This window comes from Medicago truncatula, chromosome 4 (assembly GCF_003473485.1).
Source record: "Medicago truncatula cultivar Jemalong A17 chromosome 4, MtrunA17r5.0-ANR, whole genome shotgun sequence".
Classification (NCBI taxonomy): domain Eukaryota; kingdom Viridiplantae; phylum Streptophyta; class Magnoliopsida; order Fabales; family Fabaceae; genus Medicago; species Medicago truncatula.
The window spans coordinates 59974155-60001697 of NC_053045.1; the positions used below are offsets into that span (position 1 = coordinate 59974155).

Genomic DNA, 27543 nt, shown 5'->3' on the forward strand with positions numbered 1-27543 from the left:
AATTTCCTCTTTCGGTAAAAAAAAAAAGATTATTTTCTCTTTCGGTAAAAAAAATTGTTTTTCTCTTTTTGTAATTTTTTTCTTATTTTTCTAGTCATTTCATTTGTAGTTTTCCTCAAACAAGGAAAATTACGCAAATGTTATAGTCGAATAAATGTTAGCGAGTTTTGAAGACATCAGACTAAATCAAATACACAGTAAAACTAAACAATGACACACTAAATCTGTACTCCCTGTTTATAGCATTACAAACTAAACAAATTGAGATATGAGCAAGGAAGAAGCATGTTTTGTTGAATGTTACACATTGGACCTTGTTAACAAATCAAGTTGTGGAGTGATAAGCAGTCAGTCGTACGTGGGGCGTGTCACGCACACCCTCAGCTAGGGAAAACCAACGCATTACCCACACAACTAGAGTAACAAGGATAAACACCGTAGGGCATATTTTTTAACACCGAGTCAAAATTGGTTTTGAGGGCTAAAACTGTTAAAGATTCGATATATAAGGGGCTGTTTTGTATTTTAATTAGTTATGGGGCTAAAATCTTAACTTTTGAAAAGATAGGGGGCCAAAAGTGCAATTAAGTTTTTTTTTTTAAAGACAATTTTTTTATATCAACAAAATGTGAATAATGTAGTTGTCCACATTTTAAAAAAGTAACGCACCAACTAATCCAACATATTGACTGTAACTACTAAGGGACTAAACCACTTCACCTACATACAATCGATTGATATAACGTGTATCAATTATCAACTATATAGAAATTAATTATTTGGCCCATCAAAATAAAAAAAAATCAAGCTTAGCCACTGACACTCATAATAATCTTGGTTTCAATAGGGATTGTTTTGGTGGTAGAAGGAACAACACAATTGCTAATGTAGTCTTTTGCACACATAATTTTTGTTGTCACCAAGATTATTGTCCTCTTTCCTTGACCTCTCAAGATTATTATCCTCTCTATGTAATAATTTTTGATAAAAAGAAGCTATGGATAAATGAAGGCAACATTAAGTAATTATTTTGACAATAATGGATTTTTTTTATCAGGTTATTTTCATCTTTTGGTTATAATCCTACTAATTTTGTTTTGGTGCATATTATCCTACAATTTATTATTTTCATAAGTTAATTTTTTGGAACAGTTATAGATTATCCATGCATTGATGGTAAAGATAAAATGGAACCCCTGAAATGAAGGTAGCCGGTCAACGAATAGAAGATGTTAAAAATAGCAAAAAAATCTGAATGAATTGAATCCAATTGTAAATTTAACTATAATTAGAATTAAAATCCAATATTGGTAATTCTAAAAGTTGAAGCCTCCATCACCAATCTGTTCTCACACACGATGACAACTTTCATGTTTCCGTTTGTGGCTACCCAATTCCAAGAAAACAAAAAAAATACAAATATTATTATCCAAAACAAAATTAAAAAAACAGAGAGACTTAGTAGAAGAAGAAAAAGAGGAACAAAAACAAACCTCTATCTCTCCGAACAGCGGTCCATTTCTACAAACAACCGGAGGACGTTTCAGATTCCCGGTTGCCAATGGCCGCTGTTCGTTTTATTCTCATTTTCTTTCTTCTCATCTCTCTCCCTTTTCATTCCTCTTCCATTTCTGAAGCTGAAGCTCTTCTCAAACTCAAACAATCCTTCACAAACACGCAATCTCTTGCATCATGGCTTCCTAATCAAAATCCATGTTCTTCAAGATGGGTTGGTGTCATTTGTTTCGACAATGTCATCTCAAGTCTTCATCTTACCGATTTAGGCCTCTCTGGAAAAATTGACATTGATTCTCTTTTACAAATTCCAACGTTAAGAACCATTAGTTTTGTTAACAACTCTTTCTCTGGTGCAATTCCTGAATTCAACAAACTTGGTGCTCTTAAAGCTCTTTATTTATCATTAAACCAATTCTCAGGACCTATTCCTCCAGATTTTTTTTCTCATTTAGGTTCTCTCAAGAAAGTATGGCTCAACAATAATAAATTCTCAGGAAATATACCAGACTCATTAACAAATCTTCGTTTCCTCGGTGAGTTACATCTCGATAACAATGAGTTCTCTGGTCCTATTCCAGAATTCAAACAAGATATTAAATCTTTAGACATGTCTAACAACAAGTTACAAGGTGCAATACCTGGTCCCTTGTCCAAGTATGAGGCAAAATCTTTTGCAGGAAATGAAGAGCTTTGTGGGAAGCCACTTGACAAAGCATGCGATCCTTCTTCGGATTTAACGTCACCACCTAGCGATGGATCCGGACAAGATAGTGGTGGTGGTGGTGGTGGTACTGGTTGGGCTTTAAAGTTTATTGGAATTCTTTTGGTTGCTGCCTTATTTGTTGTGTTTGTCACGTTTATTAAATCGAAACGTAGAAAGGACGATGATTTCAGTGTTATGAGTAGAGAAAACAATGAAGATATCATTCCAGTTCATGTTCCTATCTCAAAACATAGCTCATCAAAACATAGCAGAGCATCAGAAAGTAGTGGAAAGAAGGATTCTAGGAGAGGTTCTTCGAAGAGTGGTGGAATGGGTGATCTTGTAATGGTGAATGATGAAAAAGGTGTGTTTGGTCTACCTGATTTGATGAAAGCTGCTGCTGAGGTTTTGGGAAATGGTGGATTAGGTTCTGCTTATAAAGCAGCCATGACTAATGGTTTATCTGTGGTTGTGAAGAGGATGAGGGAGATGAATAAAGTAAGCAGAGATATATTTGATGCCGAGATGAGACGGTTTGGGAGGCTTAGAAACCGTAATATTTTGGCTCCTTTGGCTTACCATTACCGCAGGGAGGAGAAGTTATTTGTTACTGAATACATGCCTAAAGGAAGCTTGTTATATGTCTTGCATGGTAACGCTGTCACATTTTATTTCTTTTCCTTTAATGAGCTTGTTCTATCTCAAATTTGGTGCATTCATGTGTTATTTTATAGTCATTTATACACATTCATGTGTAATGTTTGTTGTACAGGTGATAGAGGAACAAGTCATGCTGAACTAAATTGGCCAACACGTTTAAAGATAGTGAAAGGAATTGCACGTGGATTGACATTTCTTTATACTGAATTTGAATCCGAAGACCTGCCACATGGAAACCTCAAATCAAGCAATATACTTCTAGCCGATAATTATGAGCCACTCTTAAGTGACTTTGCATTTCATCCATTAATCAACTCAAGTCATGCAACACAAACAATGTTTGCATACAAAACTCCTGATTACGTTCTTTACCAACATGTTTCACAGAAAACCGATGTTTATTGTCTCGGAATCATCATTCTTGAAATCATTACAGGAAAATTCCCTTCTCAATATCACAGTAATGGTAAAGGTGGTACTGATGTTGTTCAATGGGTGTTCACAGCAATTTCTGAGAGAAGAGAAGCTGAATTGATTGATCCAGAGTTAACAGCAAACAATCAAGATTCAATTAATCATATGTTGCAACTTCTTCAAATTGGGGCTGCTTGCACAGAAAGTAACCCTGAACAACGACTTAACATGAAGGAAGCAATTAGGAGGATAGAGGAATTACAAGTTTAAAGATGAATATGATCAATTTTTATGTCAATGTCAATGTCAATATGCTAGCTTAGTATGTAACAGTTGCTTTTGTAGGTGAGAGTTGCAGTCCTAGGAAAGATTAATTAATTCAATTGATTCAGCATCTTGAACCAACAATGAAGTATTCATGAATGATCCTCTCAAAGCTTAGCGGTGAACAATGAGTTTTGCACAACACTACATATATTAAAGGGCATCTATAGAGGAAGAAAAAAAGGTCACTTACATAGGGAGAAAAATTGGATGCATGCATGGCTTTATGGAACTGCTCGAACTTCTATAAACCAAAAACCAAAAGATGCTGAAGATTGGAGTGTTTTCCATGTTTTGGCTCCTTTTTTGAGTTGAAAAATGTGAAAGTACAAGATCAATTGAATGGCGTGCCTCTTGTGCTGTTTATGGCCCTTGTAAATTAATGTGCAATTCATAATATAATGAACCCATTTTTGTGACAAATACCTCAAAATTAATTGATGAAAAGTTTGAACCCATTTGATTTTTTATATATGTTTTTTCAATCTGTAAATTGTTTTTTTCTTTTTAAGTTAGCCAATGCGATCTATTCTACAAAGAAATGCCTAATGCCATTCATGTGTTTTTTTGGCACCTCCTTTATTTTTGTTCTTTCATTTTGGTATTCTTGGATGATATATAGTCAATTGGACCATGAGTAATTGAGTATGACTAACAGAAACATATTGCAGCCTCAGCACAACAGAGTATATTCTAAAGAGAGTTAATAACCATTTTTTTTCTCTCTTCACAAATTCAACATGACATAGCAATAACCACTTTTCAACATGAAAAATGATTTTCTATATCATGATATCATAAGTCAATTGCGTTGAAACTTTAATATTACATATTTTTCCACCTAGCACCAGTTTGCTTTTTGCGGTGACAATATGTGTTAGGAGAATTAGAACTTAATTGTGTTTAGTTTTTGTGGTTTTAGCTTAGTTTTACAAGATTACTTGACATGCAAGTAATCTAGTTTGTGCTTGTTTCTTTGAGACTTGGCTATAAATAAGCTCCCTTTGTACGTTGATTAGTTGAATGAAATCAATACTTTCACCTTACAATATGTTGGACACAAGATTGCATTAAAACTACAATTAGAAGCCTCTGCTTAAACGTGTTATTAGTATATTCATGTAATTCTTTTCCGTTCTAGTCACCCAAACCAATAGTTAGCTTTATGGCTGCAACTTGCAATAGAGGATCTAAATTGCTCAAACTAATGGAGATAACTAATGTAATAATTCTTTTTTTCTAAAGTTCACGTCAGTGTATTTCTTTCTAAACAAATTATTAATTAATTTTTTGGAAGGTGTAGGCTATTTTAAAGACATGTGAGCGTCCTCATAAGTTTACCTCAGTTGATTTGAACAATGCATAAAATATACAAGATCCGGAGATCAAACCTCGACCACTACCAAAAAAAAAAAAAACATGTGAGTAATTTATACATCAAACAAATAAACAATTATATAAGTGATCTTCATAAACTAACTTCTATTTTTACTTGTAAATTTATTCATGTAATTATTTTTTATCGATTAATAGATAAATTACCACCATGAATTAAACAATGGTCAAAGGTGGAGCCAAATCGGGTAGTTGACGAGAATTCATTCGTGGCAGATGGTTAAACACGTGGCGCATCAATAAATCTATTACGTGGAACTCTAATTGTTATTTTCTTTCTTCCCAAAAAAAAAAAGTCTCACTTCTCAGAAGTTATCCCCAAGTCAGAAACAACGGCGGCGACGGAATGTACCGAACGGCGGCGAAGCGGTTGCTGTGCAGCGCAAGGCAGTTCAACGGAAACGCTGCACTCCGGTTCCGGCGTCATAATGCATTGATAACTTATTCTCGCTTTTCCACAACAGAGATTAATCAACCTTTTTCTAATCCACACTCTATCCATGATGCAATTCCTATTTCAACCACCGAAATCGAAAACCCTACTCTCTATGATTCCACTTCTTCTTCAACTTCGTCATCATCGACAACCGATGAAGATTCACATCGCTTCGAGTCTCCGAAATCTAAAACCAAGTACGAGGATGAACATGCTCGATTGCTTTCCGCATCACTCGTTCACGTCGTTCGTACACTCACTCTCTTTCTCTTCATTATTCTCTTTTCAATATTTTTTTTTTTTTTTGTATCTTGGTTATTACAATAGCTCGTGTTTTGTGAATAGTGGTTTTTTTTTTCTTCTTTTACAGATGAAGCTGGGATGGACAGAAACAGCGTTAATGGCAGGAGCGAAGGATGTTGGTCTTTCCCCTTCTATCGTCGGATCTTTGTCTAGGAAGGAAGCAGCATTGGTTGAGGTTCAGTTCCTTCTTTATTTACATGCAATGCATGTCATCATTTTTATTGGAAAAACCAAGTCCCACATAGATTAAAGATATGATCTCACTAGAGAATAAAGAGAGACACCCCTCAACTTACAAGCCGGTGCCGGTTTTGTAAGTATTTACTTGGTTGAATATGAAATCCTAATAATTATCACCATCATGTTTAGTATGACTTGAGTAGATTAGTAGTAGAATTGTAAAATCTTGTTTAATTGGTGGTGAGTTGCGAAAATTTCGAACCGTTCATCTTGGGTGATGGTTGAGTTTGTTTTCTTAAACATTCATGTGTAGTCATTGATTTTATTTCAATGATAGGATTTGACTCAAATTTGCATGAGATAGCTAGAATTTAGAAGAGGACTATTGTAGCTCATGTTATGTTGGGTCAGGTAGAAAATGGTATCAGTCGTTTCGCAATATTCCATATTGTAATGTACTAGTACTACTAATGAATATTTTATCTTGTAATTCATGTTATGGGCTGCAGTAGGCAACACCCAGCCTCTCTAATCTAACTGAGGAAAAAATATTCCGAGAAAAAGAATAAATGTTAATATGAGAGAAAATTTCTCATAGTTTTTCTTTTTTGTCTTTTTAATATGAAACATGCGACTCAGACTATTTTTCAAGAGTTGTCAATGATGTTTGTCAGTTATTTTGGGTTGCTTTTTTCAGTTATGAGTTTCCAATGCATGAATTTCATTTCAGTTGTTTTTATTATCAAGTATGACCTGTGTAGTGGTGCTTATCAGAAGAATGTATGACCAGTGTAGTGGATTGTGAAAAATGCTCTCTATCACTTGTTCTTGCTTGTTTTGTGAAAAGATCATTTTGTTCATCATAAAACTTCTTTTTTTTCAGTTTTACATGGATGACTGCTTACAAAGACTCATAGATAAAATTGACACGGACGGAAGCTTGAAAAATTTGACACCAAGTGACTGCATCTCTAAGCTTATCAGATTTCGTCTAGAAATGCAAGCTCCTTATATATCCACATGGCCTCAAGCTCTTAGCATCCAGGTCTCTGCCTGTCCTTTTTCCTGTAGGCTCAGATATCTGTGAATTGTAGAGATGAACGAGTTTCTGATAAACAACTTATTTACAGGCACAGCCGGTTAATGTTCCCACGAGTTTTAAGCAGAGGGCAATGCTTGTGGATGAGATCTGGCATGCTGCTGGCGATAATGCCTCTGACTTGGATTGGTATGCCAAGCGCACTGTCCTTGGAGGAATATACTCAACAACAGAGATTTATATGCTGACAGATGGTTCTGCTGGTTAGCTTTTCTGTCTTCCTTTTAGGGATTCAAGCTTGCTTGGATTAATGCTTGATTAATTTTCATCTGTTATCTTGTAATTTGGTGTGTTTCTAATTATAATCATTTAATTTTGGGCATAGTAGTCAACCCCGGATAGCGGTGCGTAGCGGCCGACCCCAAAAGTGGGATAGCGTATAGTGGTATGACAAATAGCGGTCACCGATATTTGATTATTTTTTGGACAAATTACATGAATAATATTATAAAGAATAGACAAACTTATATATTTCTCAACGGAAAAAAACTTTATTTAATATAATATTAAATATAACACTCAAATCTCGTGAGACATTCATAAATCAAAACACCAAAAAACAAAAGACAGAGGAACAAATAAAAAAACCATGAAACAAGAGAAACCATAAGATAGAAGATAGAAGAGTGTGTTTCGCGGCACAGGTGAGAAGAGAGAAAAAGTTGAAAAAAGGTTTTAAAAATATGGTCAATTTGGAAATTTCCTACTAAAATCAAATAGCGGCCGCTATCCGCTATGCCGCTATAGCAGCTTAAGCGGCCGCTATTTGATTCCGCATTGCTGCGACGATTAGGGTAGCGGTTCGTCGCCGCAACGCTACACGCGACTGCTATTGACTACTATGATTTTGGGTCACCTACTGGTTCTGTTGGAAAATTACAAACATACATTGGATACTTAATATCCAACATACATTTCGATGCAGATGTACATTTGTAACGAAAATCCGAACATACAATAATCATTCTTTCTTTTGATCATCAATTTTTTGTTGTGAATGCTTTGATGATATCAACAATATTCTGTTTTCCATTGTCTCAGCAACCAAAATCTTGAGTTTCAAGAATGTTATACTTTGTTCTGAATGGTTATATAATACATATGAGAATGAGGATTAATTTGATAAAGTCGCTGTTGGGAATAAATCGAATCTTTTCGTTTGTGCCTCCTCCCATGGATACTGCAGTAGTTTTGGTGTCTCTGTGTGGAAAAAATTACCATTTTCGGTTGAGACCTATTTTTTATGGCTCGATGTGGCCGTATACTTGTGAGAACTGTTCCTGATACTTATGTGGCTTGTTTTCTGGCAGATTTTCGGGACACATGGGCGTTTTTGGATGCACGAGTGAAAGATGCATTTGATCTAAAGAAAACCATTCAAGAGGTACGTCCTCAATCGATGCTGTGATTGATCTGTGAAGTTTATGAAATTATATTTCTATGGAATTAAAGTGCTTGGTGCTTTCGAGTTTTCTCAGTCATCATTATAATTTTCAGGCACAATATTTAGCAGAAGCTGTGAGCACCGGGCTGGGGAACACCTTTGAAGAGTTTGTTGGGAAAGTTTTTCGGAGATGAATGAATCATGGTGGAAAGATGTGCATGCGGTGTTTCATGCATTTGTTTATTTAGTTACTACTACATCTTGATTCAAACGAAACGTTTCAAAATAATATTGTAAACTTGACAGAGATAATTGGTTAAGTGGTTAATATATTTCATATTACCTCATTTAAGCTCATAAAAGTTTGTAAATACCATTTGAGTCTAATGCAAGCAATTGCTGAACAAGTTGAGAGTTCGAAGTTCGACTCCCAATCATTTAAAAAAAAAACTTGTAAAAATGAATCCAGGTTAATTATAGGAAAAAAAACAAAAGATTTTACAACAAATATGATTCCTATTAATTGCATAACACTGTTTTTTCACTAACAGGTTATGTGAAGTCATGTCATCGGCGTGAGCTATTTTTTATTTTTATTTTCATGTCAAAGATAGTTTCATTATGATTTATTTATGATAATAAATTTAGAGAAATGATATTTGAACATTTATTTTGTGAGAATTTTTGTGACAACTTTTTCTCCCATATTCACATTATTTTTTACTTTATCTCTCTATTGTTTTGGTTTTTGTGCAAATACTACATTTTCTTTGTAGATTATGGTTATCCCATAAATTTTCAACCAGATGGTTGTTTAGATAATACTCATCTAAATTTAAGGTTAAGATTGCAGAAATAGATGTTGGGTGTCATGTGTTAGGTCGAAAAATAGATCATACATCTATTTTGGTTTGACCGAATTTTTTTCTTAAAAACCTAAATATTGGAAGGTCCTTTGTATTTGGTCTACAATTTTTAATTTATTTTTTAGATTGTCTACCCGTTTTTTTACAAGTCTTCTCTCTATATTTTGAGACTATATTTTGAGACAATATTTTTCATACTACTCTATCTATATTTTAAATGCACGCGAAACATTAATCTTTCTCAATAAGGTTAAATTCATACAAATTTAATAGCTTTTTATAAGAGGTGAAATTCATATAAATTTAATAGCTTTTTTTATAAGTCAAAACCATATAAGCTAAGCTCAATTCCATTATTTTGGAGTTTGATTCCTAGTTGAAATAATTTTTGGCTTGACTTTATTTCGAATTATTAAACCCTTTTTCATAGGAATTGGAGCATTAATACTTAAAAAAAAAAGTTAATATCAAAAGACATAAATAATTATAAGAATTATAATCCCTTCAAAAATTATAAGAATTATAATGTTAAAGTAAAATATAAATGGTTCCTTTTGTCGCAAAATAATAATAAATAATATAAGCGGTATTTTGGAGAAAAAAAAATATTGCTTAATAATATAAATATTGTAAGTACAGTTTAACTAGTAGTATTCAAAGACCTATGTTTAAACTCATGTACGTCTGTCCTCGTGAACTTAACTCAATTGACATGGACAATACATAAAAAACATGCAAGTTCTGATATTTAAACCCCAACCATCACAAAAAAAAACTCATATATGTCTAGTTACTAAACTACTTGAGTATTAGATGTATTCCAATTGCTGAAATATAATGTTTGCATTTCCACTAACATGGTGGTGAAAGACTTTAGAAATGTGTTTATCTCTCGATCTCATATTCGAATCTATTAGCCGCCAGTAATTGATGTTTTCGATCAATCCATAGATAACACTAATAGTCTTTGGATTTTATTCAAAAAAACACTAATAGTCTTTGGATTTCAACAAAATTAAATAGAACTTTCAGATTAATTGGTTATTTGATCACAATTTCACAAAAAATGTTTGTGAATGACAACAATATTGCATTAAAAGACTTAGGAAATGGATGCGATTTACACATGCGAGAATAATGGGCATCACTTCGGTGCCTTTGTCTTCGATGTCTTTGGGTGTCTTTGTCTCTTAACCATTCATTTTCTCTCATCTAAATAAGTTATTTTAATTATTCATTCAACATTCTCTCTCATAAAAAATGAACTAAAGGCACCGAAGAAACACATCATCCAATTTTTTTATATATTTTTGTCTTTAATTTTAAATGGCAAGAGATTAAGAAAGATTACACATTAGTTAACTTAAATAAAACACAAAAATACCCAAGAGCGCTTAGATGAGATAGAATGAGTCTCTTCTAACTTAACCAAAGTTCTGGTTCGAATTCAGCCTTGGGCATGCAGCTTCCTTAAAACTCTTAGGAAAGTTTGCGGTCCATTTTGGTCTCACAATACTCGAGGGATTAGTCTCCGGCGCTCGGAGGATACCTTGTTCACAACAAACAAAAAAGAGAAAGTCAGTTGTTGGTGACTGTAGCTTAGCTTCACCTAACTCTCTGTGTTGCACATAAATGATTAAACTCTAGCCAAAGAGTAACCAACAACATCCGAAAACACAATCCGTGGTTGATTGAGAGATCAGAAAGAATGTCTTTGTCGGCATCGGAGATCGCTCAAAAGCTGAATCTACAACCTCATCCAGAAGGTGGATTTTACATCGAAACATTCCGTGACCACTCTGTTCAACTTTCCACTTCTCACCTTCCATCTGAATGTAAGTAAAATCAAATCTATAAACTCTTTTCTTTTTCAATTTAATTAATTATTCTTTTAATCTCTCAACAGACAAAGTTGACCGACCAGTGTCGACCTGCATATATTTTCTGCTTCCATCTGGTACCATGTCTCGCCTACATCGTATTCCTTCTTCTGAAACATGGCATCATTACATTGGAGAACCTATTACTGTAATTCCTCTTCTTCTTCTTTTTCAATTCCTATTGTTTATTCTATTACAAGATTAATTATATTTGGACACCCATTTTTGTCTTAAGTTTGACCCAATTGGTTGATCACATTAAAGAACGTATTTAGTTAGTTTAGTTAAGTAGATTGTTAATTCAGTCATGGTTTTAAATTGCAGTAGCTGATGCATGCGATTGTGGTTGCTGCAACGTGCATTGCTACTATTGCGTAGTGAAATAGTTTTAAATTTTCACAAGTTATATAAACTAACACCACCGTGCCACTACACTATAGTTTGCTTTGTAAATACTGATTGGGAGGTGCTTGAAATACACATTTGAGAGACTGATAAGTTTTATGTAAGATTTTTCATTAGATCTGAAGCATATTGGGATTTGGGGTTCTGAAATTTAATTTTGGTTACAAGATTTGAGCAAACATGGCTGAAATCATCTAATACAGTTCCTGATGCGGCTCTAGATGTAATCTGCAGTGGCGGTGCGATGCCATTGCAGAGGCTACCACAATTTCTGGTTAATTCTATTCATAGTTAAAATTGTGGTTGATTCAACTTTATGATTAAACACAATTTCACAATTTTTCCAGGTAATCTAAATTAACTATGGAATATGTTAACCAGTGCCCCAACCACTTCCTCAAAAATCTAAAAAGTGTAATTGTCAACTTAAAACTTTTTTTTTTGGGCTTCCTTAACCGGTGCCCCTGGTTAGCATGCATGACCCGTTAACTATATACTTAATTGAATTAACCACAACTTCGCATGTGACTAACTAGGTGTTGGAAAATTGGGTAGTCATTCAACAATTTAGTTAGTACAATAATACTTGGTATTTGTTTTATTGTAGGTGGTGGAACTAAATGAGAAAGATTCAAGTGTTAAATTTACATGTCTTGGATCTGATCTAACTAAGGATCAGACACCACAATACACGGTGCCTCCGAATGTCTGGTTTGGTTCTTTTCCGACCAGTGATTTTGCTGTCTCTGCAAATGGGGGGTCATTTGTGAAGGGTTCAGAAAGAGATGGTGAGACTCATTACTCTCTTGTAGGTTGCACTTGTGCACCTGGTTTTCAGTTCCAGGATTTTGAACTTGCTAAACGTTCTTACCTCATTTCACGTTTTCCTCAATTGGAGTCTCTTGTCACTACTCTCACATTTCCTGAATAATGTTGCTGCCCGCTTGCCTGGTTTGTGCTGTTAGAGCATATGTGTAATGTATGATCTAAATATGGTTCTTCAATATAAATAATGGGCTTTTATGTTAAAATATGTGCCACATGTAATAATAGTATCTCAAATAGACACTGTTGAAGCATTCTTAATATTAATGTTTGTCTTTTTCCGCAAATGTCGCATTTTTGCTGTAAAAGTTGTTCTTAACTTTATCTTATTTGAGTGAAGTGTTCTTATCTGATGAGGTAAGATATCATCCACTTATTAGTATTCTTGATTTTCTTCTATTGTATTGGAGGTGCCAATACTGAATGCTTGCTTACTTCAACATAGTTACTGAATTTGTAGTACTTTTTCAAAATGAAATAATGATCAATATATAAACTTTTCATTCTGCGGTTTCTACATGAATGGACGAATGCTTCTTTGAGGGAAGAAAGAAAAAGAGACTTTTCCAATGTAATATTTGCATGCTAAGAAAAAGACTGTTACAAAAATATACTACATGTAATTAACATGTTGATTGATTGCCCCTTGGCTTCTTGGTAATGGGAATAATCTATTTCCATTTTAGGCCTATTAAACATGTAACATGTTGATTGATCGTCCCTTGATTTATCATGGGTTAGTGTCAAGTGACATAATTACTTATAAAACCCGTCTGGGAGAAAGTGCAATAAAAGCTTTTGAGCTTCTATGAGTTGTTTTCAAGTACTCCCCAAGAATTAGGGGTATATCTGGTTCGAACAAAATTGATAAAATTTATAAAACAAATCAAGTCAAACCTGAAATTTTTCAATCTTTTCTAGTTCTGTTCAAAAACTGAATTAAATTGTTTCGGTTTTGGATTTTCAATTTTATATGTTACTAAACGAGAAAAGAAAAGGAGTTGCAACAAACACAAACAAATAGATCAATGTAGCTTAGTCCATTTCCACTTTTAAAAAATTAATTAGTTTGGTCCGATTTCAATTCACTTTCGAGTTCTATCATTGAAGTTGAGTGAATTTTTTTATTTTTTTTAAAAGCTGCCTATCTAACACAAGAAGTTGAGTGAAAAAAATTAATTTCTTGTAATTGCATTTTTAAGCGAATTGATCAACCGAACCAAATCAAACTTTATATCATTAGTTTATTTTAGTTTGGTCCGATTCCACTTGTCATGGTTGAAGTGCATCCAAAGGCACCATGATTTTCTACTTGTCATGTTGTTTTTTATTAAGTTTTTAGGCAACGCCTACCATACTTCGTTGATCCTGTGTTTTCTGTTGAAGGGATAAATGTCCTTATTGATTTTTGACATTATTTTGGTAGTTGGTCTTCGTGTAACTTGCATCTGCAGAAAGTTACATTGATTTAGTGGAAATTGTACTTTTGTTTTGGGGTGCTGTTTTTGTGAGTATTCAAATAATTGTTTTGAGATCTTTTAAGCATGCCTTTGCCTGAGGGATTGCAAATTTTTGCCTTATATGTTTTATTTACCCTTTGTTAACAGCTCCTCTAGTTGTTATTATTACTACTAGGTGTTTGGGTAAACAACTTAATTAAGCCCTTACACAAAAAATGCTTATCATTTAAGCACTTAAGTGTTCTATAATGAAAGAGGTGATGCAGTTGAACTGCTTTTTTATAAGTTGTAAATTGTTTCTGCAAGCTTATTGTGGAGGTTACTGAAATAAGGTAAAAACAACTTGTTGAGAGTCCCACAACATATAGTAATATGGCCAAAGTAGGCTTAGAAGGTGGTCGATATCCTTCACTTTACAAATTGATTTTGTAGGGTTGAGTTAGAGCCAATCCAAATTTTAAGACAGCTTTTAAACATGTTATAAGCTATTTTTATAAGTTCTGTCATGTTCCAAACACTTCGACAGGGGCATGTGTCATCAGGTAAATTCAAAAAAGTTGTTAGTAAGATCTTCCAAACACTCCCTTAATACTATTTATATGTGGCTTATTTATTAATGCAAGTAGATGAGTAAAATATTGACAGGGACTTGGGTATTTTGGGAGGCCTAAGTGTCATATCTGGTAGTATGAGATGCTTGGACCTTGGTTTAGTATTTAAGTGGCTTGGTTCTTCCTTCTTGACAGCTAGCTTTTAGGCAGAGATTTCTCCAAATACAGAAGTCAATATCAGAGTGTGAAGAAAAGGTGAATTGCTTGACCTCCAAACAGAGAATCTTAATCTTTGGAGGCTCCTTCAAATAACGAAGTGTCAAGTTCACAAGGTGATTAAAGAGTGAGTAAACATCTGATGCCCCTCCATTTTTTGGATTAAATATTAGGATATTTGTGGCTGTTTGTTTACCTCCATATTTACATCGATAGCAATATTTTGGTGCTGTTGAAATCGTATGATTTTCATGGTGTATTCAATGTTATGCAAAAAATATCTCGTGGATTCTTCATAAATATAAATTATCAAAAAAAAGAAAAGAATGGGCAGAGTAGCAGCAGGAACAGATGCGGAGACTTGAAGAAAGTGTGTGTGATGATAGATGATGACACGGTTGATTGGCTAAATCTTCCTCGAGACTTATGGTTAGTTATTATATCCAAAAAAAAATTTCGATTCCGTAGTGCCTGTGCTTTATGGCGCTCTATTCTTTCCCCTCCTTTTCATAGACTTCATATTCAAGCTGCTAAGTTTTTGCTACTCACCGAAACCAAAATATTTCGCACACAACCATTGTTGCCAACTTCGAAATCTAGCAAACTTCGTCACTTAGATATTTTGACTAACAATCACATCTCACACACATTCCCATCTAATGTGTTAGATTTCATGAACTTACGAGTTAAGGAAATGTTTCAAGCACATACTCTCAGTTTTTCTAGATATGGGCGTGGTTTAATTGCATTTGAGCCCCTTAATGGTGTTTATAAAGTAGTGTTGTTTTCTGTCGAGGGTCTCGGTCAAATGGCCTTTGCCTTTCATGAAGATGGAAAATTCTGTGTTTCCAATATTGGATATAACAATTCGATTTTAGAGGATGATGAGAATAGAATCTATAATGATATAATCCTTTATATGGGGAAGATTTATGTTATCGATAAGAGTGGAATTATTTTCTGGATCAATTGTTCATCCATTAAGTTGGTTCGGTCTTCACCCTCCTTAAATAATGATGGTAGCAAGAAGCGTTTGGTGGAGGCGCGTGGAAGTCTTTTTGTGGTTGAAATGTATTTCAGAAGAACTGCTATGAATACATGCAAATTAGTCATGGATATCAGTGTTTTGAAGATTGATGAAGAATCAAGTAGATGGCTTCGTGTAACATACTTGGGTGATGTTCTGTTTGTTTTGGGCTCTCAAGCCCCGATACTTTAAAATGGATGACGTATCGTATCTCCTGCGTATCCTTGCACGATACCTGTCTGATACTTCCCGATACGTATCAGGAGAGTATCCGATACTTCCCGATACGTATCAGGAGAGTATCCGATAATTATCTTGCACTGATACCTGCCTCAATACTTCCCAATTAATGTTAACTAAAATAACTTAACTCTTGAGTATTATGCTTCTTTTTTGGATCGATATAGTATAACACTAACAATGTTTCTTTTGGATATAGTATAGCACTTATGATGCTCTTTTTGTGATATATTGTGAAAGTAATTGACTAATCATCACCCACTTAATCGTCAATATTATTTATATTTATGTTGATGTGGTACGAGTTTATGATTTGTTTCTTTTGTTTGTTAATATATTTGCATATTAAAAAAATGGTTATAATTATATTGTACATTTAATTATATAATTTTTTTTATTAATGTATCCCAGCCGTATCGTATCTTGATTTTTGAAATTTTCCCGTGTCGGCGTATCGGTGCAGTATCGTATCTGTATCGTATCTTGTATCCAGGCTTCACAGGTTTTGGGTAAAGACTTGAACTTTTCATTGTCTGTTAATGATTAGGCTTAATGATGTGTTTCGTCCTTGCAATCCTGGCAATTTACCCTTGCATTATTTAATCATTTAAAATTTCGTCCTTTGACCAACTTAATCACTGCCACATCATCAAATTAGCAAAATGGCATGAGAATGGACAAAAATACCCTCGTCATCCATTCGTGAAATGACATTTTTACCCCTGTCTTCATCTTCTTCTCATAATAAAAATGAGGGTATTTTGTCCATTCCCATGCCATTTTGCTAATTTGATGACTTGGGAGTGATTAAGTTGATCAAAGGACGAAATTTTAAATGATTAAACAATACAAGGATAAATTGCCAGGATTAGCGATTACAAAGACTAATTTTTAAATTACGTCTAATTGCAAGGACGAAACACATCATTAAGCCTAATGATTATTATGGATTTGAAAAAAATTGCATCTACTTCGATCTTCTAGTCGTTACGGCTTGAATGATCCAGGATTTAAGTATGTTGAAGACATTTTTCGGCTTTGTCCAACTATGTTGAATTCTAACCATGTATCAGATCCAATAAACATCAAGTGTGCTGCAGATCATGAGCCCTAGTGAGTAAGGTGAATATGACCAACTCTGCATCCTCTGGCATCCGTTCTTAGTCAGTTGTGATCTATCCTTGGACTGCAAGTATTTTATGTATTTTACAATGGTGTATCGAATGATTTATGTCTTGCAGGAAACCCACTTTATTTTCTTGTATTGTGTTGTGACTTACATTGTTCTTTTTCTGAATATGGTTTTGTGATTTCCACTACTTTTGTCCACATTGACTGATTAATGGAATATGATTTTGACTCCATGATAGCATAACCAAGAATTGGGATTAGATCGTTGTAAGCTCAATTAATTTTATTTTATTTTATGGGTTTCTTCTTGTAAGCTCTACTTTGTTGCTTTGTTATGGTTGGTTTCTTTTGAAAGTGACACGAGTAGGCTCACCTACTCAGTCAGCCACATACTTCTTAGAAATGAATTTGATCACGGTATGAAAATCTCCCGATGGGTCAATGTTAAATGTCACCCAGAACTTCATGTAATTGTAGCAGTTTTAAGATTAACGAATAAAACAACATAAGCCAACAACATCTCTTTGAAAGTATTCCCTCTAAAAACTGTAAAATATAGTCAAACAGTTTTGTAATTGTATGTAACCCTTAAAAACAGATTCGGATTTTTTTCGCAAAAGAATGAATTAGTGGTACAAAGCTGCATGTGCATGAATGGATAAAAATGATCGTATCTTGAATATAAATCGGGGTTGCTTCTGTACTGTAGAGTTTGTTTCTTTGCATATGTTACATATTCAACACTCTTGTGCAAAATATCATTTCTCAGAACCAACTAAAATAATCTACACCTATTAATAAAGGCAATACATTTTGTTTGGTGTAGCTTATTTTTTTTTTCCTAAATATACCCCCTCTATTTCAGTTTTTTACCCGTAACTTCTCATGACTCACTAACTGATTTATAGCCGTTTCTATATCCAATTACCATTAAGCGGTTCTATTGGTTTTTCAACACACAAAAAATGAAGAAATAGGAGCAGGGACGTTCCAACTTATAATTGCAATAGAAATTTCATCCAGAGATCTATATTTCTTATCTCTTTTATCATACACTTTTTATTTTTTATTTCAATCTCAGTTTGAGAGGATAATTTAGTTGGTGATTTTATTGATCAATTTTTAGTTTCTATAGTACCCTTTATTAACTTTTTCTACAAATTTCCCCTACATTGATTTATAATTGTATTAATATTTTGGGCTATGTCACACTCCTCAGCAACCAACGAAATGCCCTTTCATTATGTGTAATGAGATAGGCATCTTTACATCAAGGATACTAGGGGAAGATATTGGCATGTGATGGTGTTGATTTGGACAAAGGAATTAACTGTATGGAGTAAAGAATTTTGTAGGTTCTTGAATCTAATTTTATGGTTTGGTTATTTTATTATCTCATTACTTTCCCCTAATATTTTTTTCCGCGAATTGGTGTTTTCCTAAAATTGAAAGAATATTTAAATTTCCCAAATTTTTGTGCACATAAATTGAAGACCACGTCCATTCACAACGTATATCAGGGATAAACAATTCATGGAGTCGATTTCTTCTTACTTGCGGCCAAATGATCATCAACTCCAGATGTAATTAACCGTGGAAATACCTCATTATAGAGTATGAAGGATTAACTTACTAATTAACGTTACAAAAAAAAAAAAAAAAAAAAACTTACTAATTTTATGATCATTTTATGTTCTACTCATTTTTTTCCTGTTTTCTTCATTTGTGTTATAGGTGGGTCCTTATCTTTATTCATCATTTTTTGTTCCAGGAAGAACTGAACAAGCATGGGATACAGAAATCATAAGGAAAATTAAGGTATTATTTGTTTCTATTTCTATGCATATTATCTGTTTCTAATTCCCATATGATTTTTTCCAACATATGGAGACAACGTTGGTTTGGTGTAGCCTTCCATTTATTTCAAATATACCCCTACTATTTCGGTTTTTTTCATATGTAATTTCTGATAACTCAAAGTAACTGATCTATGGCAGTTTTTCTATCTATATTTGCTAAATGCTAATGAGAATTGAGGAATGAGCGATTCTATTGTTCCATATTACAATTGAAGAGACATTTCATCTATATTTAGCTAGGGAAACATGACAGGGTTTCACCAAATATCAATATTTATTATCTCTTTTATCATCCATTGATTTCAGAACAAAGAGAAAGATACATACTTTCATCTTACATTTCTTATTTTTAATTTCAATTTCAGTATGAATGGATGATTTAGTTGGTGATTTTATTGGTCATTTTTTATTTTAATTATATTCTTCATTGATCTTTTCTTCAATTTTTCCTAACATTGATTTATTGTATTCATTTTGCATTTTTTTTTAATTCCTATATTTCTTTTTTTAAAAGTTCAGTGTGTAGTAGTCTATGGCTTTGTTCTCAATTTGGCAATCCAAAAGCACAATGATAAGTGGAAGGTATCGTGAGGAAGAATTCCCTGACTTTAATAACTACAAGTTTCCATTACATCTTTGCAAGTTTGATTTTGTATATTTTATTTTGAATTTTAATTTCATATAAAACAGTGATGTTTAATTTGAAAAAATGCAGTTATACGAAACCAATGTTTCTACTATTAAATTAAAATGCTTTACTTTAATCAGGTTGTGTTGTGTAATTTTAAGGGTGATTCTACTATGTATCTATGTGATTTTTCAACCTTTTTTTTTTTTTTTGGCGATTCTACTCTTATATTAAGAGAAAGTATCCCCCAATAAAATACCTCATCTGTTATTTAAAAATGATGACACAAAACTTAGATCTCTACTGCGGTTTCAAGAGAGGTTGCGCTGGTGTAGCGGACTCCACCATTTCAATAGTATGATTTATATTTTATTTTATTAAAAAAAAAAGAGTATGATTTACATTCATTTATACTTTCACACTTAACTACAGTTTAAACATAGCTAAGATTTCTATATGATTAAAATAAATCTTATTTTTGTTGGAAACCATAGGTGTTTTTAGTTTTTACACATTCCACAACACCAATAATTTTAATTACAAATATTTATCTATAAAATGGTAATTGTGTAATGTACTTCTACTCTAAAGTTTGACGCATGGTGCCTTAATATAGAAAAATTATGGTTATAGACTACACAAATTTAATTTAATTTCATGACCTTTTGTGCTTGATTTTAAGTCGTCAAGGGAATGTTTACTTCATATGTTGGTTTCCTTATTAACACAATTAGCAAATGTTATAAATTGTTGTGTTTCTCTATAAAGTTTGTGAAGGAAATATTTAGTTAAGGAAAATGGAAAGAAGTGATGAGAAGAAGAGAGTGAGGAAAATGGCAAGAAAATAGAGGACCATTGAGACTATCCTCCAACCGTGGTCTAAATGCAGATTTATGTGGCAATCACATAAGATGATGGAAGGGAGAAAGTTGTGCCAAAGTCCAATGCAACTTTCTCCCTTCCATCATCTTAAAAGGCACGGAAAGTGTTTATTTATACTAGCTACCAAAGGCACAAAAATGCAGTTATTATAGACTATATATTAATTTATTTTATACAAAAATAACAAAGTGAAATATATATGCGCTAGCGTAGTAGAAAAAACGGACAGACGGGCACTTGCCCGTCTGGATGCTAGTGAAATAATAAAGACAATATCTTAAAGGGTTAAATATGTTTTTGGTTCCTATAAATATACTAACTTTTCGTTTTAGTCCCTCTAAAATTTTCCTTCAACTTTTAGTCCCTAAAAATTTTTCAATTACTACTTTTGGTCCCTATTTTTAATTTAATTTTTGTATTTTTTAATAAAATTGTACAGAAATGTGTAAAATATTCTAAAAAAAATTAGAATTTTTTAACAAAACACAAATTAAATATGAATTTTTAACCGTAAAAAATATAAAATTTCATATTAAATTCATGATTTGTTAAAAAATTCTAAATTTTTTTTGAAGTGATTCTTATAATATTTTGAATTTTTATGGAAAATTTTATTAAAAAATATGAATTCTAGATATGAGTTTACTTTAAAAGAGGGATCAAAAGTGAAGATTGAAAATTTTATAGGGACTAAAAGTTGAAGGAAAATTTTAGAGGGATTAAAACGAAAAGTTGACATATTTATAGGGACTAAAAACATATTTAACCTTGTCTTAAATATATGAGCATAGCAGAAGAAAGAAGCAAAGATAATTCAAGAGAAAAACTGTTCCATTGACGGCAACTAACACCTTGTATAAAATCTTTTTCTTTCACGGTATAGTTTACTTTCTATTGCAAGTGAAAACTTGCACGCCTATCCTTATAAAACTATATAACAACCGCTAAATTAAAACTGAAGACTTACTCATATACATTTCCAAAAAAACTAAATTAATAGCAATTTCTATGCAGTAAAATACAATAATCTTGAGACAGAGTAGCTTTCATCCGTCGTTTCCAGAACAGCATATATGTGAACAGCAATTGAGGCAGGCGAGACATCCCAGACCAATGCAAAGCTGATTCAATGCAGTAAGACATTGGTTGTTCATCCTGGAAAAGCACTGGATGCAGCACATGCAACAACAATAACCACACACGGTGTCAAAGCAATTTGAGGCCGCTTTAAAGATTTCAGCCATTTCAATCTTTGCTTCATATCCTGGAGGAGTATTTTCAGCTGTTGCTTTCAAGTTGCCAAAGCCAACACCTAAGTTCGGGAGTAGAATCATTCTCTGTCCTTGGACATTGGCCTCATATCGAGAATGTTTCTTTTTTGACACCTGCTCAAAATTATTTGAAAAGTACTGTTTAGAAGGCTTTTACTGATGTTTGTATCTATGTTCCATAATATAAGCAAACCATAAGTAGATCGAGCTTTCAGTTAAAACAGACTCGTTGACTAGATGTTCTTACTTCTTAGATACTTCAGTGTTATATCTCGGAGAATTAACGACTATTTTCAAAAGAAAAATTGTAGATATGGAATTTCACAATGAAAGCATTTTGTAATATCATGTATATTTAAAAGGGCAGTCCGGTGCAATAAAGCTCCCGCATACGCAGGGTCCGGGAAGGGGCCCCACCATTTGGTGTATTGTACGCAGCCTTACCATGTTTTTTACACAAGAGGCTGTTTACAACACATGACAGCAACTTTACCGTTGCACCAAGGCTCCCCCTTTTAATATCATGTATATTTATTAGAAAAAATATCAAAAGTTTTGATACATACTGTTTTTTCGCCAGGTGATTCCTTGATCTTCTTTAGATGATCATTCTCAAGTATTATCATACATGTATACTCAGATATAAAGCCAGTCTGCAGGCTCAGTTTCGCAACCTGCCAATTAAAGGATGTGGCGTAAGAAAATTTATCGAATAAATAGACAACTGAATGCATACTACGTAAAGAGTGTGGTGATAACATAGAAAGCATTTACCAACCTTCTGTTCTAGTTGTTTATTTTCTGAAAGCCATGCTTGAGCAGTAAGATGTTGTATTTGATCTCTTGCAGAAACCTGTTAAAGAGAAAATAGAGCAATATAATGAGTGGCGAGTAATAATGATAAAATAAAGGAAGTGAAACAGAATGTCAAAAGAATTGTGGAAATTTATTCATAAAGCACTATCTAGTTAAATATGAAAGACCGGTGACTGAGAATATGATGAAGCCACGTGTATTTGTGAATCACATGCATAGCGAGGAAAGATAAAAATGGCCAATTAACCTGGTCTGTATAAAAATATAAAGACATGAGAAGATACGAAAGAAAAGGGGGCAGCCCGGTGCACAAAGCTCCCGCATAGATTAGGTCTTATAGTAATTAGAAAGCATGAACAAGCTGTTAACCTGTGCTTTAAGGAAAACATATTCTTCAATGTGGTTCACATAAACATGAACCAGTTTACTTATGCACAACCCACAAACAAAATATAAAATGTTCTCTACAGAACTTGTATATATAATTTAAAAAACAAAACTATAAAACTTGAGCATGCTAAGTAGAAGAATACTTTACCCTTTGTACAGGTATGCCCTTATCCTTTTGTATCTTCAGATCTATTTCAAAATTACTGAAATCAGCCAAGATACCTTTGACTTTAAGAGTTTCAGGAAAATTTCCCTTGTATCTGCCGGATAAAATCAATGGACCCTCTGACGAAAGATCTGGGATATGGGACGGGTATACCTATCACAAAAAATTGGAGATGATGCCGTAAGAAAGAGTCACAAGCTCAGAAAATTGATAAAATTCGAACATACAAGAAGGATATAAGTAACTGAAAGTAAAATAGTCATGATTTCTGAGACATGTGTGCTCCATCATGGCAGAATATTTGGCATTCCTTTTCAAACAACGCTAAAGAAGGTATAGAAAGAAACTGAATGATCAAGACTGTAGCAGCAGATACCCCAACAGCATGAGTGAACTGCAGTACTCAGTATTCACATGGAGGAAAAGAACGATTAAAAATGAAACGGAACAACATCATGGCACATTTTAATATGATAATGATAAATTCAGGATTTTGTCATAAATTTGTCATAAATTAAGACATAGCAGATTGTGAGATGAGGGGGTGGTGACAGGTAAACCAACACAATAATAATAAATTCAGATGGGACACCTTTTGAATACAAAGTATATTTTTGGTAATGACCATGATAGATAATAAAAAGCAGGAAGCCAGAACAGTTCTTTTTTTACCTCAACTTGATCAATTTCATCCAACATGTCCATTTTGATATTTGCAAGAATGAGCGATGAAGCTTTTTCAAACAATGTCAGCATTCGAGACTCAATCATATCTGGCATTTCAAAAAAGGAACAACTATAAAATTACTACCAAACACAGAATGCATACAAAATTTAGATAGGGTAAATGGGTAATTGAAGAAACTTGTTATGATAAACACCAAAAGAGAGAGTTTCGACTGCAAATGACCAACTATTTACACTACTTGTATAGCAAATATTTATGCATTTCAACAAAGATGAGAGATTTTCTTGTAATTATGGATGTAAAACTAGGGTATACTACCTCTTATCTGATCCTTGAAGAAAACTCAAAAAGTTCATTGTAAAGTCAAATGTCAAATACTAGGTAAAGTCAAATGTTAATACCAGGTATTCCAAATAGAATTATGGAACCGACCCCTCATGTAATCTAATTGTTGTTAGAAACATATTGACATGATTTGATAACCAAAAATTCTTGAAAACCTAACAGTGTCATCTAACTTGCAACAAAAATGAAATAAGCAAGTATTTTTTTAAATTATATTCAAAACTTACCTACATCCAGTGCAGCATCATACTGGCCCCTACCAATCGTAGCAAGCATCCGCAAGAAATAATGATTGCAGAATGGACCTGAAGTAGAATAATTTTTACAATTACTTAATACAAATGGGAAGAATTAAGAGCAAGACCTTAAACAGGTTTTATCAGGTTCGAAGGTATCAAGATTCAAAGCACTAGAAGACATACCTATACCAAAAGTGTAAATTCGAGGGCATATAGACTCTCCATTGATCATATGATTTTTTACCATAGTACAAATTTGTCTCTCATCTTCAACAGTTCCATCTGTAACTAGGAAAATTATCGGAACTGAACTTTGAGCACCGGATAGAATTTCTATTGCCTGAACAGAAAAGACAACAAATACATAAATAAATTGTACGCAATAACAAAGGGCACAAAACAATTAGTAGGGTAATCAATAATACATCAAAAGCTAGTCTTAGAACAAATCAATGAAGCATAGTTTGAGGAATAATTTCAGCAAGTAGAGCATAGATTGACTCGTTTGTTCAGTACATAACATGTTGGTTCAGTATTAACCACTGCTTAATAATCTTAGGAACTTCATGTTTACTAAAAACTGCATATATTCAGTGTACCGTATTTAATGGATGTGAAATATTTGTACCACCCCCAGCTACAAAGTTCAAATTGATCCACTCCCTGGCCCTTTCTACAGCATCATTGGAAGCCAATTCCATTGATTTCGAGTATAGATGACTCTCCCCATTAAAGGCTATAATTGTAAACATATCATTGGAATTTAGCTTAGAGAGAGCAGAAAGTAGTGCATTCTTTGTGTCATCCATTAGCTTCTCCTGCATGCTTCCACTGATGTCGATAATGAATATTATGTCCTTTTTGAATACCTAATTATCAAGTAGGATTAGAAGTGAGAATAAAAAAAACAATTTAAAACGCAAGTTCAAAGTTTACAGTTAATGTACAAACCTTCTTTTGAATATTTCTCTATATACATGTATTCTAACATACATTTTGCTTATGTGTCACCTTACCAATGCCCCCCTTTCTAACTATTTCTTTATATGCATTCTCTCTCATTCCAAGCTACACTTTGCTTACGTGTCACCTCACCAATGCCCCCTTTCTTATAATTTTTATTTCTTATATGAATGCATTCTCCTTGCTTTTTCATTGTTAATTATTCATTATTTATTATTATGTGTTCAAAGTTTACAGTTAATGTACAAACCTTCTTCTTTTGAATATTTCCAGGAGACAGATACAAGTAGAACATCTCTCTTTGATCAAAATCATGCACAGATGCAGATTCCAAGAGAACACCGCCATTTATATGACTTGAAGAAACCTAGATGCAGGTAACAATGTAACAAGCTAATAAGATAACCTCTCATTAACTGAAGAAGCTACAAAGAAAAACATAGAATAAAATTATCAGGAATCTTACTGCATATGAAAAGCTAAAATCATCTTTTGACCATGAGAGAACTTCGTTATCACATACGAAACCCATACTCCCAGCATGACGCCTCACTTGCTGGAAAGTCAAAATAAAATGGCGGTCAGTTATATCTTTCTTCTGTGAAACTTCAACAGCGGTGAGTGTTTTAAATAACGGCTATAGTAGCTTTATAGTGCTATAGTGCAGCGGAATTTGAAAAAAAAAATACTACTGTTTTGCAAAACACTATTTAGTACTATTGCCCATCGGAAATTGAAAAGAATCGGCCATTGAAAACACTGCAACAGTCCCGTATGTGAAAAGCCAACCAAATACCAACCTGTAGGGGATGGCTAGTTGTCTTGAACAGAAGCTCACTTCCAGCAACAACATCCACATTCAGTCTTATCTTTTCTCTTTTTGACATTCTCTTACCAGCAGGGTTGATAAACTCAGGAAAGGTGAATGGCACATTCAAAGAATACTCGCCATTGGAGCATACTACTTTCTGAGACCAACGCATTTTAATTGATAAATTTGAACCCCCGTCAATCTGTTACAAACCAACCACATTGAAAAACATAAACACCACTAAACTAAACAGATATATAAATCAAAATCTATAATCCTCCTCAAGCAAAATATTGACCTGCGGTATAGTTAAAGTAAATATATTTGACTTAAGAAAGCCCCCATTTTGAGCTGGAGTGGCACTTTGATTCTCCTTGCACTCATCCATAACTACCAGTCGAGTTGAATATGATTTTCTAAGAGCATTCACTTCAACACCTAGAATTGAACCCTGTTAGCCAAATCATATCAGAATCACACACTCAAAAAATATATATATATATATATATATATATATATATATATATATGAACATCAACAATAATAAACATAAAACCATTCCAGTAAATGACCGTTGTTGTGGAATGAATAAAAAAATTGAGAAAAGCGGAAACTTCAAAAGGACTCAAACAAACAGAAAAAGCTGCAAAAAAAAGCAGTACCTCGTCGCCGATGGGAATGGCGAGACGGCAATCGGTGGTGCTGCTACCAGTAACACAGTGGACTCTCCACGTGCCGGAGACGGTTACAAACGCAGTATCAAGATAACAATCAATTTCCATTTCAATAGCGTTCATCTGAAGCGGAATGAGTGCCGGAGGATCACACCGACCGTACACGTGAGGCTGATAGCTAGCTATGTCAGGATTATCAACGATCCCAGGATCGTGGATCACCGCGTAAACCATTGGAGCTTTAGGAAGAAGTGAGGTTGAAGACTTTGACATCGTTGGAACCTTCGGTGGCGCCACTGCTCTATCTTTGCCGAAGTATATGCGTTTTGAAAGCTTCATTCCATCGTCGACGGCTCTGCAAAATTCTTCCGCCATTAGAGAAAGTGAAAAAGCTCTCAGAGAAAAACCCTTCGGGAGTAGGAAGAAGAGAGAAACGTTGGGAAGAAGAATAAGAATAATTAAGAAAAATATGAATAATAATAAATGTGAAAAAATAGTTTTATGTTTACATGATGAGTGGAGTGTGGGACCCTCGAAAGTATAAGCTTCTGGTTTTCCGTTATAAGCCACGTGAAGCCACTTGCATGTGGACACGTGTAATTGTGGTGCGTCGGCAAATGGAATGCAGATTCGGATTTCTTCATAAATGGTAAAGTGGACCAAAATTCGGTTTGATTAATCAATCAATAATCAGAGTTGGGATTTGATTAATCTTGACCCAATTAAATAACTCAATAATGTAGCCTTTACTTCCTCCGACCTAAATTAAATAGGAATAAAATTAGGATTTTGCT

General features: G+C 33.7%; 5 protein-coding genes across 7 annotated transcripts; 4 read left to right on the top strand and 1 right to left on the bottom strand.

Annotated features, from left to right (window-relative positions):
* Positions 1–1343: 1343 nt before the first annotated feature.
* LOC11425427 (pollen receptor-like kinase 3) lies at positions 1344–4042 on the top strand. Its single transcript, XM_003609933.3, has 2 exons — positions 1344–2873; positions 2994–4042. Exons 1-2 carry the CDS (start codon positions 1562–1564, stop codon positions 3563–3565), a joined length of 1884 nt encoding a protein of 627 aa, XP_003609981.1. The 5' UTR covers positions 1344–1561; the 3' UTR covers positions 3566–4042.
* Positions 4043–5273: 1231 nt separating this feature from the next.
* On the top strand, positions 5274–8866 carry LOC11421918 (ubiquinone biosynthesis protein COQ9-B, mitochondrial). Its single transcript, XM_003609934.4, has 6 exons — positions 5274–5696; positions 5821–5928; positions 6817–6978; positions 7064–7235; positions 8343–8416; positions 8530–8866. Exons 1-6 carry the CDS (start codon positions 5361–5363, stop codon positions 8608–8610), a joined length of 933 nt encoding a protein of 310 aa, XP_003609982.2. The 5' UTR covers positions 5274–5360; the 3' UTR covers positions 8611–8866.
* Positions 8867–10877: 2011 nt separating this feature from the next.
* LOC11441722 (uncharacterized) lies at positions 10878–12764 on the top strand. Its single transcript, XM_003609944.4, has 3 exons — positions 10878–11117; positions 11189–11310; positions 12175–12764. The coding sequence occupies exons 1-3, from the start codon at positions 10991–10993 to the stop codon at positions 12496–12498; spliced, it is 573 nt and encodes a 190-aa protein (XP_003609992.1). The 5' UTR covers positions 10878–10990; the 3' UTR covers positions 12499–12764.
* A 2549-nt stretch (positions 12765–15313) lies between these two features.
* Positions 15314–15838, top strand: LOC11445530 (probable F-box protein At1g44080). Its single transcript, XM_003609943.4, has one exon. The coding sequence runs from the start codon at positions 15314–15316 to the stop codon at positions 15836–15838; it is 525 nt and encodes a 174-aa protein (XP_003609991.3).
* Positions 15839–21196: 5358 nt separating this feature from the next.
* LOC11445779 (inter-alpha-trypsin inhibitor heavy chain H3) lies at positions 21197–27144 on the bottom strand. Of its 3 annotated transcripts, none has more exons than XM_039833364.1 (13): positions 26738–27144; positions 26374–26526; positions 26065–26277; positions 25731–25820; positions 25520–25631; positions 24901–25172; positions 24485–24641; positions 24290–24367; positions 23702–23802; positions 23012–23182; positions 22436–22510; positions 22224–22331; positions 21197–21771 (listed from the first exon to the last, which is right to left on the bottom strand). In XM_039833364.1, the coding sequence occupies exons 1-13, from the start codon at positions 27122–27124 to the stop codon at positions 21433–21435; spliced, it is 2256 nt and encodes a 751-aa protein (XP_039689298.1). In that variant the 5' UTR covers positions 27125–27144; the 3' UTR covers positions 21197–21432. The 3 variants fall into 3 exon arrangements, with proteins under 3 accessions (XP_039689298.1, XP_003609990.2, XP_013458395.1); XM_003609942.4 differs by having other exon boundaries at positions 24901–25170; positions 25515–25631; XM_013602941.3 differs by having other exon boundaries at positions 24901–25170; positions 25515–25631; positions 26374–26513; positions 26738–26873.
* Between the last annotated feature and the right edge of the window lie 399 nt (positions 27145–27543).

Coding starts and splice junctions, on each gene's coding strand:
- LOC11421918 (XM_003609934.4), top strand. CDS start 5,361: ATGTACCGAACGGCGGCGAAGCGGTTGCTGTGCAGCGCAAGGCAGTTC. Junction 5,929..6,816: donor AGGAAGCAGCATTGGTTGAG/GTTCAGTTCCTT, acceptor CTTTTTTTTCAG/TTTTACATGGATGACTGCTT. Junction 6,979..7,063: donor CTCAAGCTCTTAGCATCCAG/GTCTCTGCCTGT, acceptor ACTTATTTACAG/GCACAGCCGGTTAATGTTCC.
- LOC11441722 (XM_003609944.4), top strand. CDS start 10,991: ATGTCTTTGTCGGCATCGGAGATCGCTCAAAAGCTGAATCTACAACCT. Junction 11,118..11,188: donor TTCTCACCTTCCATCTGAAT/GTAAGTAAAATC, acceptor ATCTCTCAACAG/ACAAAGTTGACCGACCAGTG. Junction 11,311..12,174: donor ACATTGGAGAACCTATTACT/GTAATTCCTCTT, acceptor GTTTTATTGTAG/GTGGTGGAACTAAATGAGAA.
- LOC11425427 (XM_003609933.3), top strand. CDS start 1,562: ATGGCCGCTGTTCGTTTTATTCTCATTTTCTTTCTTCTCATCTCTCTC. Junction 2,874..2,993: donor CTTGTTATATGTCTTGCATG/GTAACGCTGTCA, acceptor TTTGTTGTACAG/GTGATAGAGGAACAAGTCAT.
- LOC11445530 (XM_003609943.4), top strand. CDS start 15,314: ATGTTTCAAGCACATACTCTCAGTTTTTCTAGATATGGGCGTGGTTTA.
- LOC11445779 (XM_003609942.4), bottom strand. CDS start 27,124: ATGGCGGAAGAATTTTGCAGAGCCGTCGACGATGGAATGAAGCTTTCA. Junction 26,527..26,737: donor CCATTCCCATCGGCGACGAG/GTACTGCTTTTT, acceptor TTTGGCTAACAG/GGTTCAATTCTAGGTGTTGA. Junction 21,772..22,223: donor AATCACCTGGCGAAAAAACA/GTATGTATCAAA, acceptor AATTTTGAGCAG/GTGTCAAAAAAGAAACATTC.